We start from the raw sequence: 14999 nt of genomic DNA on the forward strand, positions 1-14999 counted from the left end.
AGCTATTGTGTGTCTGGCTTCTGTACAACTTTGTCATTAACATCCTTCATCTAAATAATTCACTAAAATGTTATAAAGGAGTCCTGCTTCTCTACCGAATACCCCTTCTCTCTGTGTCATAGAACACAGAAATAATTAAAGGAAATTCCGCTTGGGTAGTTTTACTGTAACAATGCTAATGCAGAGACGTCCTCTGTCCAAAATCTATTTCACGTCTGACATCTGATGCCAATCCTTACCGTGAGAAAGTCCACGAAAACAAATGCGGAGGCACTGAATTTAAATACAGGCAGTCCTGGGAGGTCTCTGATTGGTTTCTCCTCCTGGTTGCCACTCGTCAAAGAACGAATTTACCAACAGCCATCAGCCGAGCACATCCAAGCTGGATGGAGGCCGCACGCAGGCGGTGTTGTTGAAATCTGGGCAGCGAGGTAGAAGGGTGGCCAGTGTGTCAGTCGGATGCAAACATGCGGGGACTGATGGCCAGCAGCTGGAGGAAGTATGGACACGCTGGCAGGGGGACACATGAGTGGTTAACTAGCGAATCAAGCCTACCTCTCCCGGAAACCCAGCTGCAGGTCTGTACCCATGACTTAAGCCTTTTCTTCCCCCCAAAGTATCTTGGTCAGTTTTAAAGCCAACAATGCCTGTATCCGTAGGATCTTAAAACTTAGTGGCCGCATTTTACTCCCTGGGGATGACAGAAAGCTGACTTCACGGACTGGCACGGTCTGGGGAAGTAACGTGAAAGTTGCCGTCTTTTGACAATGGTGAATTCAAGTGAAACTTGCCACAGAGATGTTCCAAGAACACGTGATAGGTCAGACTTCTCCCAGAAATAACCTGAGGGCAGGAGAGGGGACGACAGAGTTGTGGGCCTTGGTTTTAGGACTTTGTTCTTTACACAGGAAGCGATGTCTGCTTACACGAAAACAAGAGGCCCCCCTGCGGCTCTCTGGCGGTGTGAGGAGGGGACAGTGTTGCTCTGAGAGTTAGAAGAAGCCATGGATCTTACCTCAGGGAGGGCAGCTGGGGGTGGGGGGGGGGGTGGTCAGGCAGGCTTTTGTCTCTAAGAAACACCAGCGGCTTGGCTTTGCCTGGGAAGTCACCAAAGAAGCCTCAACCTGAGGCAGCACCAGGGAAAAATATTTGTAGAAACCTAAGGACTCAATTAATGTTATCAGCAGGAGGGAAGCGAGGGATACTGCGGTCCCCAGAACAAAAGAGGGAAACCAACCTATTTTCTTCTCGTCTGGAACATCAGCTGAGGACACTGGTGTCTAAGTCCTCCCAAACTACCTCTTCCAGAAAGAAATTTTAGATGCATTTTATATATACTCACGTATATATTTATATTTACATTTTATGTTTATAATTGCATTTATACTTATGATTGTATATCCTTCAACAGTTACACTTTTGACTGAATATTTTTAGAGACGTTCCCTGAATAACAAAATTCTTGCATCAATAGACACGTCAGAGAAATATTAAAAGAAACAACTTTGAGGGAAGTTAACAAACTAGAACATTTGACTGAAAAAGCAGACATCTGTGGGGCGCCTGGGAGGCTCAGTCAGTAAAGCGTCTGACTTTGGCTCAGGTCATGAGCTCAAGGGTCCCTGACTTTGAGCCCTGTGTTGGGCTCTGTGCTGACAGCTCGGAGCCTGGAACCTGCTTGGGATTCTGTGTCTCTCTCTCTCTCTGCCCCTCCCCCTCTCACACTCTCTCTCTCCCTCTCTGTCAAAAATGAATGAACATTTTAAAAAATTGCTTTAAAGTAGGCACCCTTTTTGCATTAAAAAAAAATCCAAAATAATTTGAACTAATACACCAAGAATTAGTGAAAGAGAAAACTAAGGATATCATAAATTTGTTCCGTATCTCTGTGCTTCTCTTCACTAGAAAAGGAGTTCTTTATGTCAAGAAATTGTCCTAATTTGCCATCTTAGATAAATCTTTTAGTGCCACTTTATATTTGGATACATTTGACTCAACCAGTGGAAGTACTGATTACAGGAAGGGACTATGTCCTTTCCCCTTCCAAAATTCTGCAACTAATTGCAAACTAATTGTAAAAAAATGCAACGAGTATTGATAATTACCATAAATGGCATAGTTGTAAACAATAGTGTCTATCACACAAAACCTTTTAAATAGAACATTAAGTATCTTTATATTCTATGCATATTGAACTCAGAGAGTGTAACAGAGTGTTTAAAATTTGATGGCCCCAACTGTTTAGAAACTATTATCATTCATATAATTGATGGAGAATGAAGAAAATTGAGTTATGCAAAACAGTCCAAGTTTATCAAGGTTGAAGAGTAATTGTTTTAAGCACCAAAAGTGATAACAGTTTTAACATTTTTATTGATTCGTCTAGAGAAAAAAATCTCAACATAGTTAAATTGCTTTTGACTCCAACTTGTTTTTCACTCGTGGTAGTAAATTTATATTTATGAGTTCATCTATTCTTATAGCTTTTGTAATCAAAGTCGTATTACATCACAACAGATTTTAAGTTAGTAGTTTTGATAAATTAGATTATGCGTAAGAAAACAGAAAGAACCCATAATTTAGAAATACATCACATACATAAAATATATTACTAAAATATTTTTTTCTGAAAAAATACAGTCCTTATAATATAAACATAGTAATGCTAGGTTTTTTAATGTTCACTATAATTTCTAACCTTAGCAATACATTTCTAGACTTCTGTTTATCTTTTGTATTTTATTTTCTAGTAAATTTGACCATGTGAGTCCCTGAGATATAAGTAAATATTTATTATTCACCAAGTGCTTTATACACATTGATTCATTAAATTCTCGTGCCAACCGTCCAAAAAAGATGTTACTATTTCCACTTCACAGAGAAGGAAACCCAGACCCATAGGGGACAAATAAATGGTCCAAGGTCACTCAGGTATTAGAAAGTCCTACTAGAGTTCAAAGCCAGGGCTATCCCACTCCAAAACAAAAACAAAAACAAAACTTTTAATTTGTATGCACTTTAAGCTAAAATACCTGAACTTACATCTTACCAAGAACAAACTATCTGGCAATATAAATATTAAATAAACTATCTAATTTTGTACCAAAATAACACACATAATTGCAAATTCTTCAGGATATAAAAAAGATTATACAACACTAGATGAGGTCATGGTCACTCTTAAGAGGTCATGGTCAGCAAAACAGTTGTTCTCACCCCCAAAATCAAGGAAAGACCCTCAACTCTCATAGTTTTATTATCATCAAAAGACATGGGGTATCAGAATGGATAAAAACACAAGATTCATCTATATGTGACCTACAAGAGACTCATTTTAGACATAAAGACACCTGCAGATCGAAAGTGAGGGGCTGGAGGGGCACCTGGGTGGCTCAGTCAGTTAAGCATTGACTTCAGCTCAGGTCATGATCTCGTGGTTCCTGAGTTTGAGCCCCACGTCAGGCTCTGTGCTAAAAGCTCAGAGCCTGGAGCTTGCTTTGGATTCTGTGTCTCCTTCTCTCTCTGCCCCTTCCCCACTCATATTCTCTCTCAAACATCAACAAACTAGAAAGAAAGAAAGAAAGAAAGAAAGAAAGAAAGAGGATAGAGAACCATCCATCATGCTAACGGACGTTATAATTTGTTTTAAATAAGAAGATAAAGAGTTTAGTATTTTGCTTGTTTGTTTGAAACACAATATAAGGCTTTAATTTTTTTTCTTCTGTAATAGTGGATACAAACATTACATTTGGTGCTGTATGAGTTGTATAACAGAGAGGTTGTTTTCTTTTTTTTTTTTTTTTAATACCTCACTACTTCTTAGCAGCTTTATTGAAAGCAGTGTGTATGCAATTTGGAACAGTATTTTTTATATTGCTTTTGTACCTTGCTGTTGAAGCATCATTTCATGGCTCTTATATTATTTACTCCCTCAAGAACCATCATTACCTTGTGAGCTAATAGTGTAAAATCAATACCTTCTAGGTTGCTTAAGAATTTATCTGCAATTTTTTTTTTTAACCAGTGAACTTTCAAGAATATTTAATTTCATGTTTCCACTGAAGTTTGGCTGGGAGACGGGAAGCCCTGCAGAGGATTACTATCATAATAGCAAAGCACCAAATATGCTTACACTTCAAAGATTTTACTCTAAGAAAATAACCAGACAATTAGTGTTTATACCAGACAGGGCTCACAAATAACTGCTATCTCAACGTACAGACACTGCAGAAATCCTCTCATGTCTAGCTTAATAACATCCTAGGGTAGGTAGGGTATTTAGGAGGTGGGGAGGTTGTTTGTTTTCTATAGGATTATAAGATTCATTAGACTTAATTGCTCAATTCAGGCTTTTTTCCCCTTTGAACAGATATAAACCAGCATGTTGCATGAATTTCAGCATGTGGCAGGAATTTGGCTGCAAATTAGTTGCTACACAGTCACTTAGAGAAATTTTAGGCTACGATATAATTTTTTCTTTAAAGAATTCAAAGTTTCCATATTGATGCTACAAATATCGCAAAAACAAATGGAAGGAATTTTAAAATCTCATGCATCATAAGCATTAGCTATTAACTCAGATTTCAAATACTCTTTTTTAATGTTTTTTTATTTACTTTTGAGAGAGAGAGAGAGAGAGTGAGAGAGAGCGTGAGCAGAGGAAGGGGCAGAGAAAGAGGGAGACACAGAATTCCAAGCAGGCTCCAGGCACAGAGCCCCACGTGGGGTTCGAACACTGGAACCACCAGATCATGACCCGAGCTGAAGTCAGATGCGTAAAGGCCTGAGACAGCCAGCCAGCCACCCCCTCAAATATTCTTTATTGTGACATGCACACATAACGATGTCAGAATTCATGCCAGCATTAAAGGATTTAAGTTCCATATGGTCCTTTGTGCGGCAATACAACATCATTGGGCTAGTTCTAAATTAAGTAAGTGCATAAATAGTTAAGAGCAGCCATTCGAAGAATGAGGGGTGGACCTACCGACTGAAACCTACTCTCCTACTGTAATATGAAATACCGTAGGATACCATCAACGTGTATTTTTGACATCTGCATTCCTACTTCATCATATAAATTCGCTTTATTTCCTGCGGGCTCCAGCTCATTGGCATAAAGAAATGACGACAGTGATTCTGAGAGTGGGAATGATGCTGAGAATCAAAAGGAAAGAGACTCTGCTTTCCTCTCCTCCTAACCCAGCTCTGTTCCCTCACTGCAGGGCACCCAGAAGGTAAGTTCCGCGAAAGACGACGTGGAGCCCTTCCTGTGCATCCTTCTTCCAGCGACCATCCTGCTCTTCCTGGCCTTTCTGCTGCTGTTCCTGTACCGCCACTGCCAGGCCGCTAGGCCCCCGGGGCAGGTGTTCAGCATCGACCTCCCAGAGCACCCCCCCTCGGCGGGAGAGGTCACGGACTTCCGGCCCGGCCTCCCCTGGAGCGGCGAGCCTGGCTTCCCTTACTCCCCGCTGCCCCGGGAGGCGGCCCTCGTCCCAGCGTGCTCACCACCCTCCTACGAAGAGGCCACCAGGACCCGCCCTGGGGCAGGGACTCTGGATGCAGGCCTGCGGCGTCAGGAGGGGTCACCTGGCCCGGGGGAGCGGCTATAAACTGCACTCGGGAACTATTTCAAGCTAACAGAGAGCGCCCCCCACCCTGCCACTCACCGGGGAAGGGAGCGGTAGGGGGGTTCCAGACCTTCCCTGCACTTCCCTGGCAGGCTCCAGCATGAATCAGGCGCTTCAGGCTGGGGGTGAAGCCTGACAAACGTCAATCTGGTTAGCCATCGTCACGCTCCGTGGGGAAAATTTCTCCTAAACATGTAACAGCCCTGAGAAAAATAGGAAAGTGCTACAGGGGTTGAGAAAAAACTAGGATTATTAGTCAGCCTAGGAAGTAGGTCTGAAGGAAAAGGAAAACATTGATCAGCCACAGGAGCCTGCTTTTGCCACCAAATAAAATGTGTCTGCCTACACACGTTTTTCAGGGTTTTATGGTCTCACTAGTGAGTTCCAGAAGGAAAACCTCTCTAGAGCTGCAGTGGCCAGTTGTGTTGTAAACAATGGTAGAGTAGGTTTCAGTATTAAGAATGAAAGTGCAGACATTTGCAAACACTTTAGTTAAAGAAGACAATAATAATAAAGCTCTCTGGAATTCTCTCCTGCCCGGTGTAGCTCTTGCTTACTTGTGTTCTGATCTGTCTCCTAGCGCAGGAAAAGGAGGAGGCTGTTGTGTGGGAACGTCTCACACTAGAACGTCGTGGTTGTCAGCGCTGTGGCAGGACAGGACAGGACAGAGTTGCTGCTTTCACACATCATCTTAGGGACACTATGGCTGAATATGGCCTTCCCCAAATAGAGTAAGAGAGTAGATATTGGTTTAACGTTGGAAAGTAAAGGTCCACATTTTGGGTCCCATGGTAAGAAGACATAGATTAGCTCTAACAGGGACCTCGTGAATCATATGGTCCAAACTCTTGCCTTACAGATATCAAAACTAGAACGCGGGGAGGTTAGGAAACGTGTCTGGAGTTAAAGACCTCATAAAAGAGCTTGGGTGAGAAGCCTCTGTGCCCTGGGCTAGCGCACCAGATTTTCTAGGACAATTGCTAATGTGGAATTTCGGGTCGTGCTCTTGGCTGGGCACGAAGGCTCCCAACAGGAGAAGCCCAGCTGAGTTTGGAATGGATATAAATCTCCCTCCAGGATTTTCAAATGGGGAGGTAGAGGTGGGTCATGTACCATTTGGGATGCTTATCAGAATACCCGTGGAGGTGGTGGAGGTCACAGGAGGGCGACATCGATGATTCTAGAACTCTTAATTTGACGCGATACTTTTCTTGGTACCACTATTTTTTGTTGCTTTCACAATACAAAAGCCAGGCAACACTCCAGTGGTTAAAAATGAACAAAATGATTTTTTTTTTTTATGTGAACATTTTGGTGCTCTATATGCAATGTGGTGTGGTTGTAGGAGGATAACAAAGGAAACCCGAACAGGATACATTTCTTTCTAAATATAATCTGATGGAAATTATAATAGCATCTCTGAGGACTGATGTAAAATATAAGCGATTTGAGTGAAGATCAATAAAATTTCTCTCAGGAAAATTATACTGCACGATGCCCTGATGGTCTTTAAGGGAAGTAAATAAAACAAATGGAAAAGAGAAGCCCAGGAGACAGCCTTCTTCAGATTTTTTTTTTTTTTTTCTTTTACGGTGATCTCAGTTCCTCTACCAGGGACTGATTTGTTCTTTAGGACATAAGGGGAGATTTATGCAGGGGAGGGCTGTTCTAGAAAAGGTTGCCTCCTCTTAAAAAAAAATAATAATAATACAGGGAAGGAAACACTTGGCCTCTTTGCTGGGTGTTGATGTGTCTGCATGTGATGGCTGGAGCTATGATAGCCATCATGTAACCATGAGGCAAGATACCAGCCATGACTGGTACTGAGGATAGAAGAATAGAAAGAAGTGTTGATGACATTGTAGAGGAGCTGAATTAGCCTTTCAACGGTCTATATTTTAATGACAGAATGTCTTTCCTACTCTTTTAAGTCATTTAGACCAGGTTGGTACTGGTAGACAAAAACATCTCAACTGCTCCAATTTCTAAGGCTATTAAGGAAATGTATGGACATGTTTCAAAAGGTCCTGATAAGACCTATTTAAAAGAAGTAGTCAATGATAGGATTCCCTTAAAATGTGATCAGTGATCTGAGAAAGAAAGATTTTCCCTTATGGAACCAAACTGAAGCAATAAACTATTAACCAGAGGTTGCGTAACTACAGCCCATAAGCCAGATCCTGCTTGCAACCTGTTACCGTATGTCTTGGAGACAAGAATGGTTTTTACATTTTTATTCTTTTTTTAATTTTTTAATGTTTATTTATTTTTGAGGGAGGGAGAGAGAGAGAGAGAGAGAGACAGAGACAGAGAGCACAAGCAGGGAAGGGGCAGAGAAAGAGGGAGACACAGAATCCGAAGCAGGCTCCAGGCTCCGAGCTGCCAGCACAGAGCCCGATGCAGGTTTCCAACTCACGAGCTGCGAGATCGTGACCTGAGCCCAAGTCGAACGCCTAACTGACTGAGACACCCAGGCACCCCAACATTTTTAAATAGTTGAAAAAAAAAACAGCAAAAGAAGAAGGATTTTGTGACACATGACATTATATGAGTTCAAATTTTGGTGTCTAGAAATACAATTATTGGAACACAAGCTATTGCCACTTGCCTGTGGCTGCTACGTCAGACTAAAGTGATTGCAACAGAGACTATAATGCCCTTCAAAGCCTAAAATGTTTATTATCTGGTCCTTTAAAGAAACAGCATGCTGACCCCTGCTAGAGACCAATGGATTTCAACCCTGGTTGCATGGTAGGATTACTTGAACTTTTAGCAATGCCAATACCAGGACCTACCTAGACCAACTAAACTGAAACAGAGCCGGTGATGCTGATATAAAAGCAAGGCTGAGGGGTGCCTGGGTGGCTCAGTCGGTTAAGCGGCCGACTTCAGCTCAGGTCACGATCTCGCGGTCCGTGAGTTCGAGCCCCGCGTCAGGCTCTGTGCTGCCAGCTCAGAGCTTGGAGCCTGTTTCAGATTCTGTGTCTCCCTCTCTCTCTGACCCTCCCCCGTTCATGCTCTGTCCCTCTCTGTCTGAAAAATAAATAAATGTTTAAAAAAAAAAAAAAAGCAAGGCTGAAAGCGATGAAGTAATGTGAGTAGGCCACAAAATACAGGTGAGCTTCAATGTGGATGGATGTAAGGTTACAGGCTGAGAGAAAACTAGGTCTGTAAATCTAGCTCTGAGCCATCACTTAGTACCCAACCTTTTCTGTACCCTCTGGAGGCCATCAGCCTAATATGCAGCTGTAGCCAATTCAATTCACGAAGCAGGCTTTGCAAGCAGACTATGAAAGACAACAGGGTAAGCAGTCCGTCCTTGCTTAAATGTTGACCCGCCTGGAAAGCACGGGTGGGGCTGGTTGCTGGTGCTCCAAGACAGACAGTGTGGAGCTGAAGAGAATCCACAAAGGAAAAAACCGATTGTTGACAACCAAGAACTATTTGGGGGAAGAAGTGTAGCCAGAAAAAGGTAAACAGTGACTGGAATGTGGCCATTTTCACCAGATTCTGCACTAGCCCAGAAAATATTGGCAAGACATCATTTTATAAAAAGGAAAGGAGTCTAGGGTCTGGCACGTCAAGAGCCCAGAAGCCAACACTCCATCCCAACCGCAAGGAAAAGCTGAACGGAAGAATCCACACTTCTTGGACCCATCAGAGAACTAAGGTCACAGGACAAACCACTGCCCCCAAAGTGAGAGAAACAGGCAGAAACAAAATCATCACTTACAGGAGCAGAAATCCGTGAGCAAAAACCTCCTCAGGAACCGGTGTGGGTGTAGGGAGACCTGAACTGTGATGGACAGATGGCTGGAGGCTCAGGGTGATTAAATCTAAGAATCACAAACTCCCAAGGGGGCCCCCACATTTCGTGAATTTGCCTCTAGGAGCCTTGCCCGGTTCTCACAGTGAAGGTCTGAGGACAATCCCCTCCTGCTTCTGGGAGGGGGAGAAGGGAAGGGAACCATTTTGAAATAGCCGGAGCGCTCTGTTCTTCACAAATACTCCCCTCAGACGAAGGCTGAGGCCCTTTTAACCCCGGCTTAATTGGCTGGGCTTCATGAGAGCCTAGTTAACCTGGGGAAAGGGAAGTTCCCAGCCCCACCTGTTGGAGCCTTACACCAGGGAAGGAAAATACCCAACTGCAGCCCTTCTGGCCATCTTGTTCTACTCAAGGGAGTGAAGGAAAAGGGAGAGGCACTTGTGAAGTTCACAGCCCAGCGAAGCAGGCTCACTAAAAAAGTCTGAGACCTAGGGGCACCTGGATGGCTCAGTCAGTTAAGCAGCTCAGGCCATGATCTCGGGGTTCATGGTTTGAGCCCCACGTTGGGCTCTGTGGTGACAGCTCAGAACCTGGAGCCTGATTCAGATTCTCTGTCTTCCTTTCTCTCTGTCCCTCCCCTGCTCGTACTCTGTCCTTCTCAAAGGTGAATAAACATTAAAAAAAGATTCTTTAAAGGCTGAGATCTAATCATAGGACTAGAGACTCTTCCTTCTCCCTCCTCCTCCTCCTTGCCCTAAGCACCACATTATTAAAGACCTATTTACTGCAGCTCCTTTTACCCAGCACATCAAGTCCACCTTTTGACAAAAAATTACAAGGCAGAGGCACCTGGGTGGCTCAGTGGAGTGTCCGACTTCGGCTCAGGTCATGATCTCATAGTTCATGAGGTTGAGTCCCTCATCGGGCTCTGTGCTGACGGCTCAGAGCCTGGAGCCTGCTTCAGATCTATGTCTCCCTCTCTCTCTGCCCCTCCCCTGCTCATGCCCTCTCTCTCTCTTTTTTTTTTTCTCTCTCTCTCTCAAAAATAAAAATTAAAAAAAAATTACAAGACATACTAAAAAAGAAAAAAAATGCAGTTTGAAGAGACAGAGCAACTCAGATCAGGACCAGACTCAGATATACCAGAATTATCAGAACAGAAAGGTAAAATAACACTGAAAAATATGCAAAAGGCTCTAAAGGATAATATAGACAACATGCAGGAACAGAAAGGTAATGTCAATGGAGAGACAGGAATTGTAAGAAAGAACTCAAAAGAAATGTTAGAGTTCAGGAACGCTGCAACAGAAATGAAGAATGCTTTTCATGGGCTTACTAGTAGACTAGGCACAGTTGAGGAAATAACCTCAGAGCTTAAGGATATGTTACTAGAAACTTCTAAAACAGAAAGGCCAAGAGAGAAAAAAATACAGAACAGAATATCCAAGAACCAAGAGACAACTATAAAAGGGGTTATACACATAACAGGAATACCAGAAAGAGAAGAAAAAGAGAAAGGCACGGAAGAAATAGTTGAAGAAATCATGACCGCAAATTTCCACAAATTACTGTCAAATCACAGATCCAGGAAGCTCCGAGAACACCAAGTGGGAATACTTCCAAAAAAGGAAAACAAAAACAAAAACAAAAAACACTATACCTAGGTATACCATATGCAAACTGCAGAAAATCAAAGATTAAAAAAATTATCTTGAAAGAAGCCAGAGCGGGGCGCCTGGGTGGCTCAGTCGGTTAAGCGGCCGACTTTGGCTCAGGTCACGATCTCGCGGTCCGTGAGTTCGAGCCCCGCGTCAGGCTCTGTGCTGCCAGCTCAGAGCCTGGAGCCTGTTTCGGATTCTGTGTCTCCCTCTCTCTGCCCCTCCCCCGTTCATGCTCTGTCTCTCTCGGTCTCAAAAATAAATAAACGTTAAAAAAAAAAAAATTTTTAAAAAAGAAAAAAAAAAAAAAAGAAAGAAAGAAGCCAGAGCAAGAAAACACCTTACCTGGAGAGGAGCAAAGAGAAGAATTATGCCCAACTTCTCCTCAGAAATGATGCAAGCTGGTGGAGTGAAGTGAAATATTTCAAGGGTTGAGAGGTGGGGAAAGAAAGAAAACACCAACCTGAATTCTGTACCCTATGAAATTATTTTTCTTCAAAAGTGAAGGATAAATAAAGACTCTCTCGGACAAACAAAAACAGGAAATATGTTGCCAGTAGACCTACCTTGCAAGAAATATCAAAAGAAGTTGTTCAAAGAGAAGGAAAATGATATAGGTTAGAACTCAGATAAAAAAAGGAAGAGGTTGGGAGAAGGAATAAGTGAAAGTAAAATAAACATTTTTTTCTTATTCTTTTTTTTTAATTTTTTTAACATTTATTTATTATTGAGAGACAGAGACAGAGCATGAGTGGGGGAGGGGCAGAGAGAGAGGGAGACACAGAACCCGAAACAGGCTCCGGGCTCTGAGCGGTCAGCACAGAACCCAGCGCGGGGCTCGAACCCACAAACCGTGAGATCATGACCTGAGTCGAAGTCAGACGCCCAACCAACTGAGCCACCCAGGCACCCTCTTATTCTTTTTTTTTTTTTTAAGTTCACCTATTTATTGAGAGAGAGAGAGAGAGAGAGAGAGTAGAAGTGGGGAAGGGGCAGAGAGAGAGGGAGAGAGAAAATCCCAAGCAGGCTTCACTGACAACACAGGGGCCCAACTCACAGGGTTCAATCCCATGAGCCATGACCTGAGCTGAAATCAAGAGTCTAGAGCTTAACCGAGTGAGTCACCTAGGTGCCCCTTTCGTATTCTTAATTGATCTAACAGGTAACAATTGGTTCAAAATAATAATAATAATGTATTTGATGATTATAGCATACATATAAATGATATTCAATGACAGCAAGAAACAGGAGGGAAATTAAGAATGTTTTGTTATTTTAAGGTATCTGTGCCTCTGGTGAAGCAGTATAGTGTTATTTGAAAGTTGACTTAGAGGGGTGCCTGGGTGGCTTAGCTGGATGACTGTCTCACTTGATTTGGGATCAGGTCATGATCCCGCAGTTCGTGAATTCGAGCCCCAAATCGGGCTCCGTGCTGACAATGGGGAGCCTGCTTGGGATTCTTTCTCTCTCTCTCTCTCTCTCTCTCTCTGCACCCCTCCCCCTCTCTGCACTCCTTCCCCACTCATGTACATGTGCTTTCTCTCCAACTAAGCATTAAAAAAAAGAAGGTTGTCTTAGATTGGTCATAAGTGTATACTGCAAACTCTAGGGCAACCAGTAAAGGAAGTTAAAAAAAAAAAGCATAATTGACATACTAAGAAATGAGACAAATGGAATCCTCTAAATTGCCCAGATAGCACCACAAATGGCAAGGAAATAAGACAAAAACAGAAGCAAAGAACAGGGCAGGGAATAGAAAACAGTAATGAATATGGTAGATGCTAATCCAACCATATCAATAACACTTTAACCTTTGGTGGTCTAAATACACCAATTAAAGACAGATATTATCAGGGAGATTAGAAACAAGACTCAACTACATCGTGTCGACAAGAAACCACTATAAATATAAAGACACATATAACTAAAAACAAAAGGTTGGAGAAAGATATACTATGCTGCCACTAATCAAAAGAAAGCAGGGGTAGCTATATTAATTGCAGATTTCAGAGCAAGAAAAGTTATCAGGGATAAGAGTAGCATCACATAACATTAACGGGGTCAGTTCTACAAGGAGACATAGTAATGTTTAATGCTCATACACCTAACAAGAGTGTCAAAACACTTGAGGTAAAAACTGAGAGAGGGGCGCCCGGGTGGCTCAGTCAGTTGGGTGTCTGACTCCGGCTCAGGTCATGATCCCCATGAGTTCCAGCCCCGAGTCGGGCTCTGGGCTGACGGCTTGGGGCTTGGAGCCTGGAACCTGCTTCCGATTCTGTGCCTCCCTCTCTCTCTGCCCCTCCCCTGTTCATGCTCTCTCTCTCTCTCTCTCTCTCTCTCCCTCTCTCAAAATAAATAAATTAATTAATTTTAAAAAAAAGAAATAAAAGAAGGGACATCACTATAGAATCTATAGATTCTATATTCTTTTATTTCTTTTTTAAAGAAAAAATGATATAAAAGGAATATTATAAACAACTCCACATCCATAAATTTGATAACCTAGAAGCAATGAACCAATTCCTTAAAAGATATAATCTGTCAAAACTCATACAAAAAGAAATAGACAACTTGCATAAGCCTACATCCATTAAAGAAACTGAATCAATAATAACCTTCCAAAACAGAAAGCACCAGGAGACTGGGAAGGTCATCTAAATCAGTATCCTTCAAGGCATGATCCATGAAATGGTGCTGGCTCATAAACTATGTGTTACCAGTCTGAGATAAGATAGCGAAATTGACAGGAAGTGTCTAGAAATGCCATAGGAACTCAACATTTTTACAAAATCCATGCACTTCATCAGTAGACTCATCTCACTGAGCGTGGTATAGACCAATTAAATTATTGTTGAACTCATGGGTTAAGAACCACATGGTGAGCAGCACATAGTCTTGTGCAGTAGAATCACACAGTGGCTTATGATGAATTAGAATTTTATTTTTTAAGGCGAGAAGATGCTTCATCACAGACAGCTTGAGAAGCACTGATCTAGGAGACGAGATGTCCCAGGCATTGCTGCTAAACTTTTCCTCCATCATGGAGCCAAGTCAATCTGCCACTGACCTCTCCCGTGCCTGGAACTCATTCTGAACATGCAGGTCCAAACAAACTCAGGAGGCACTACCGGGGGAGACCGTTATGCAGGACCCAAGAACAGGCTGAGAACCGACTGATTCATAGGTGTATGTTCGAGACTGGGGCTGAGCAGCTCCTCTTCTCAGAACGGGGAGCACTGAAACACTGGGCACCTCTCCTCTAAAAAAGTCAGTAGGGAATCAAGTCCACCTCCTCCCAATTCTTTCATTTTTCCTAGTCAGGAAATAATGTAATAATGTATGGCAACCGCAAAAGCCCCGTAGATAAGAGTTTAAGGGAACATCTTAACTGCCCTTAGTTTTTAAAAAATGGCCCTTAATCAAATGATCTATTAAAAATATTTCCTCTTAACTACATCAAGGATTTACTTTCTTTTCAAGAGCTTTTTGAGAATGTGAGTTATGCAGCTACCTAGCTGTGGCATAGTTGGCTATCTCTTTTCACTTCAAAGCATGATCCTCTTAAAAAATCAGTACGGATATGCCCCTTCCTTTTTTTAATAGCCACTCATCACAGTCTCAGAAATTATATCAGGCCTCCTATTGATCAGAATTGATGTTTTAATTTTTAAAGACATTCTCAGCTTTAGACCTGAGCCTTCTTACCCTTGACCCCACGTTCGAAAAAAAAAAATGTCTCTTCATTTTCTGTGGCCCATTAGAAAGGTGATTCACAGGTGCTCCTAAAAACATTCAAGCACTGTCTAGGTGTCTGATATACATTCTGGCTGGCATTCATCCAACATTTATCAAGCAATTATGTGTCAGGGACTGAGCAAAGTGCTTAGTATAAAAGGGGTTTCATGGGTTGTTTTGTGTCTAAATAATGGAGGAGTATGATAATTC

The 14999-nt window shown here is 42.3% G+C and overlaps 1 protein-coding gene across 1 annotated transcript; it reads left to right on the top strand.

The window, feature by feature from the left end:
• Positions 1–207: 207 nt before the first annotated feature.
• On the top strand, positions 208–6161 carry SMIM28 (small integral membrane protein 28). The gene is made up of 2 exons (XM_049654441.1): positions 208–578; positions 5226–6161. Exons 1-2 carry the CDS (start codon positions 468–470, stop codon positions 5610–5612), a joined length of 498 nt encoding a protein of 165 aa, XP_049510398.1. The 5' UTR covers positions 208–467; the 3' UTR covers positions 5613–6161.
• Positions 6162–14999: the final 8838 nt, after the last annotated feature.

The sequence above is a fragment of the Panthera uncia genome, assembly GCF_023721935.1.
Source record: "Panthera uncia isolate 11264 chromosome B2 unlocalized genomic scaffold, Puncia_PCG_1.0 HiC_scaffold_24, whole genome shotgun sequence".
In the NCBI taxonomy this organism is placed as follows: domain Eukaryota; kingdom Metazoa; phylum Chordata; class Mammalia; order Carnivora; family Felidae; genus Panthera; species Panthera uncia.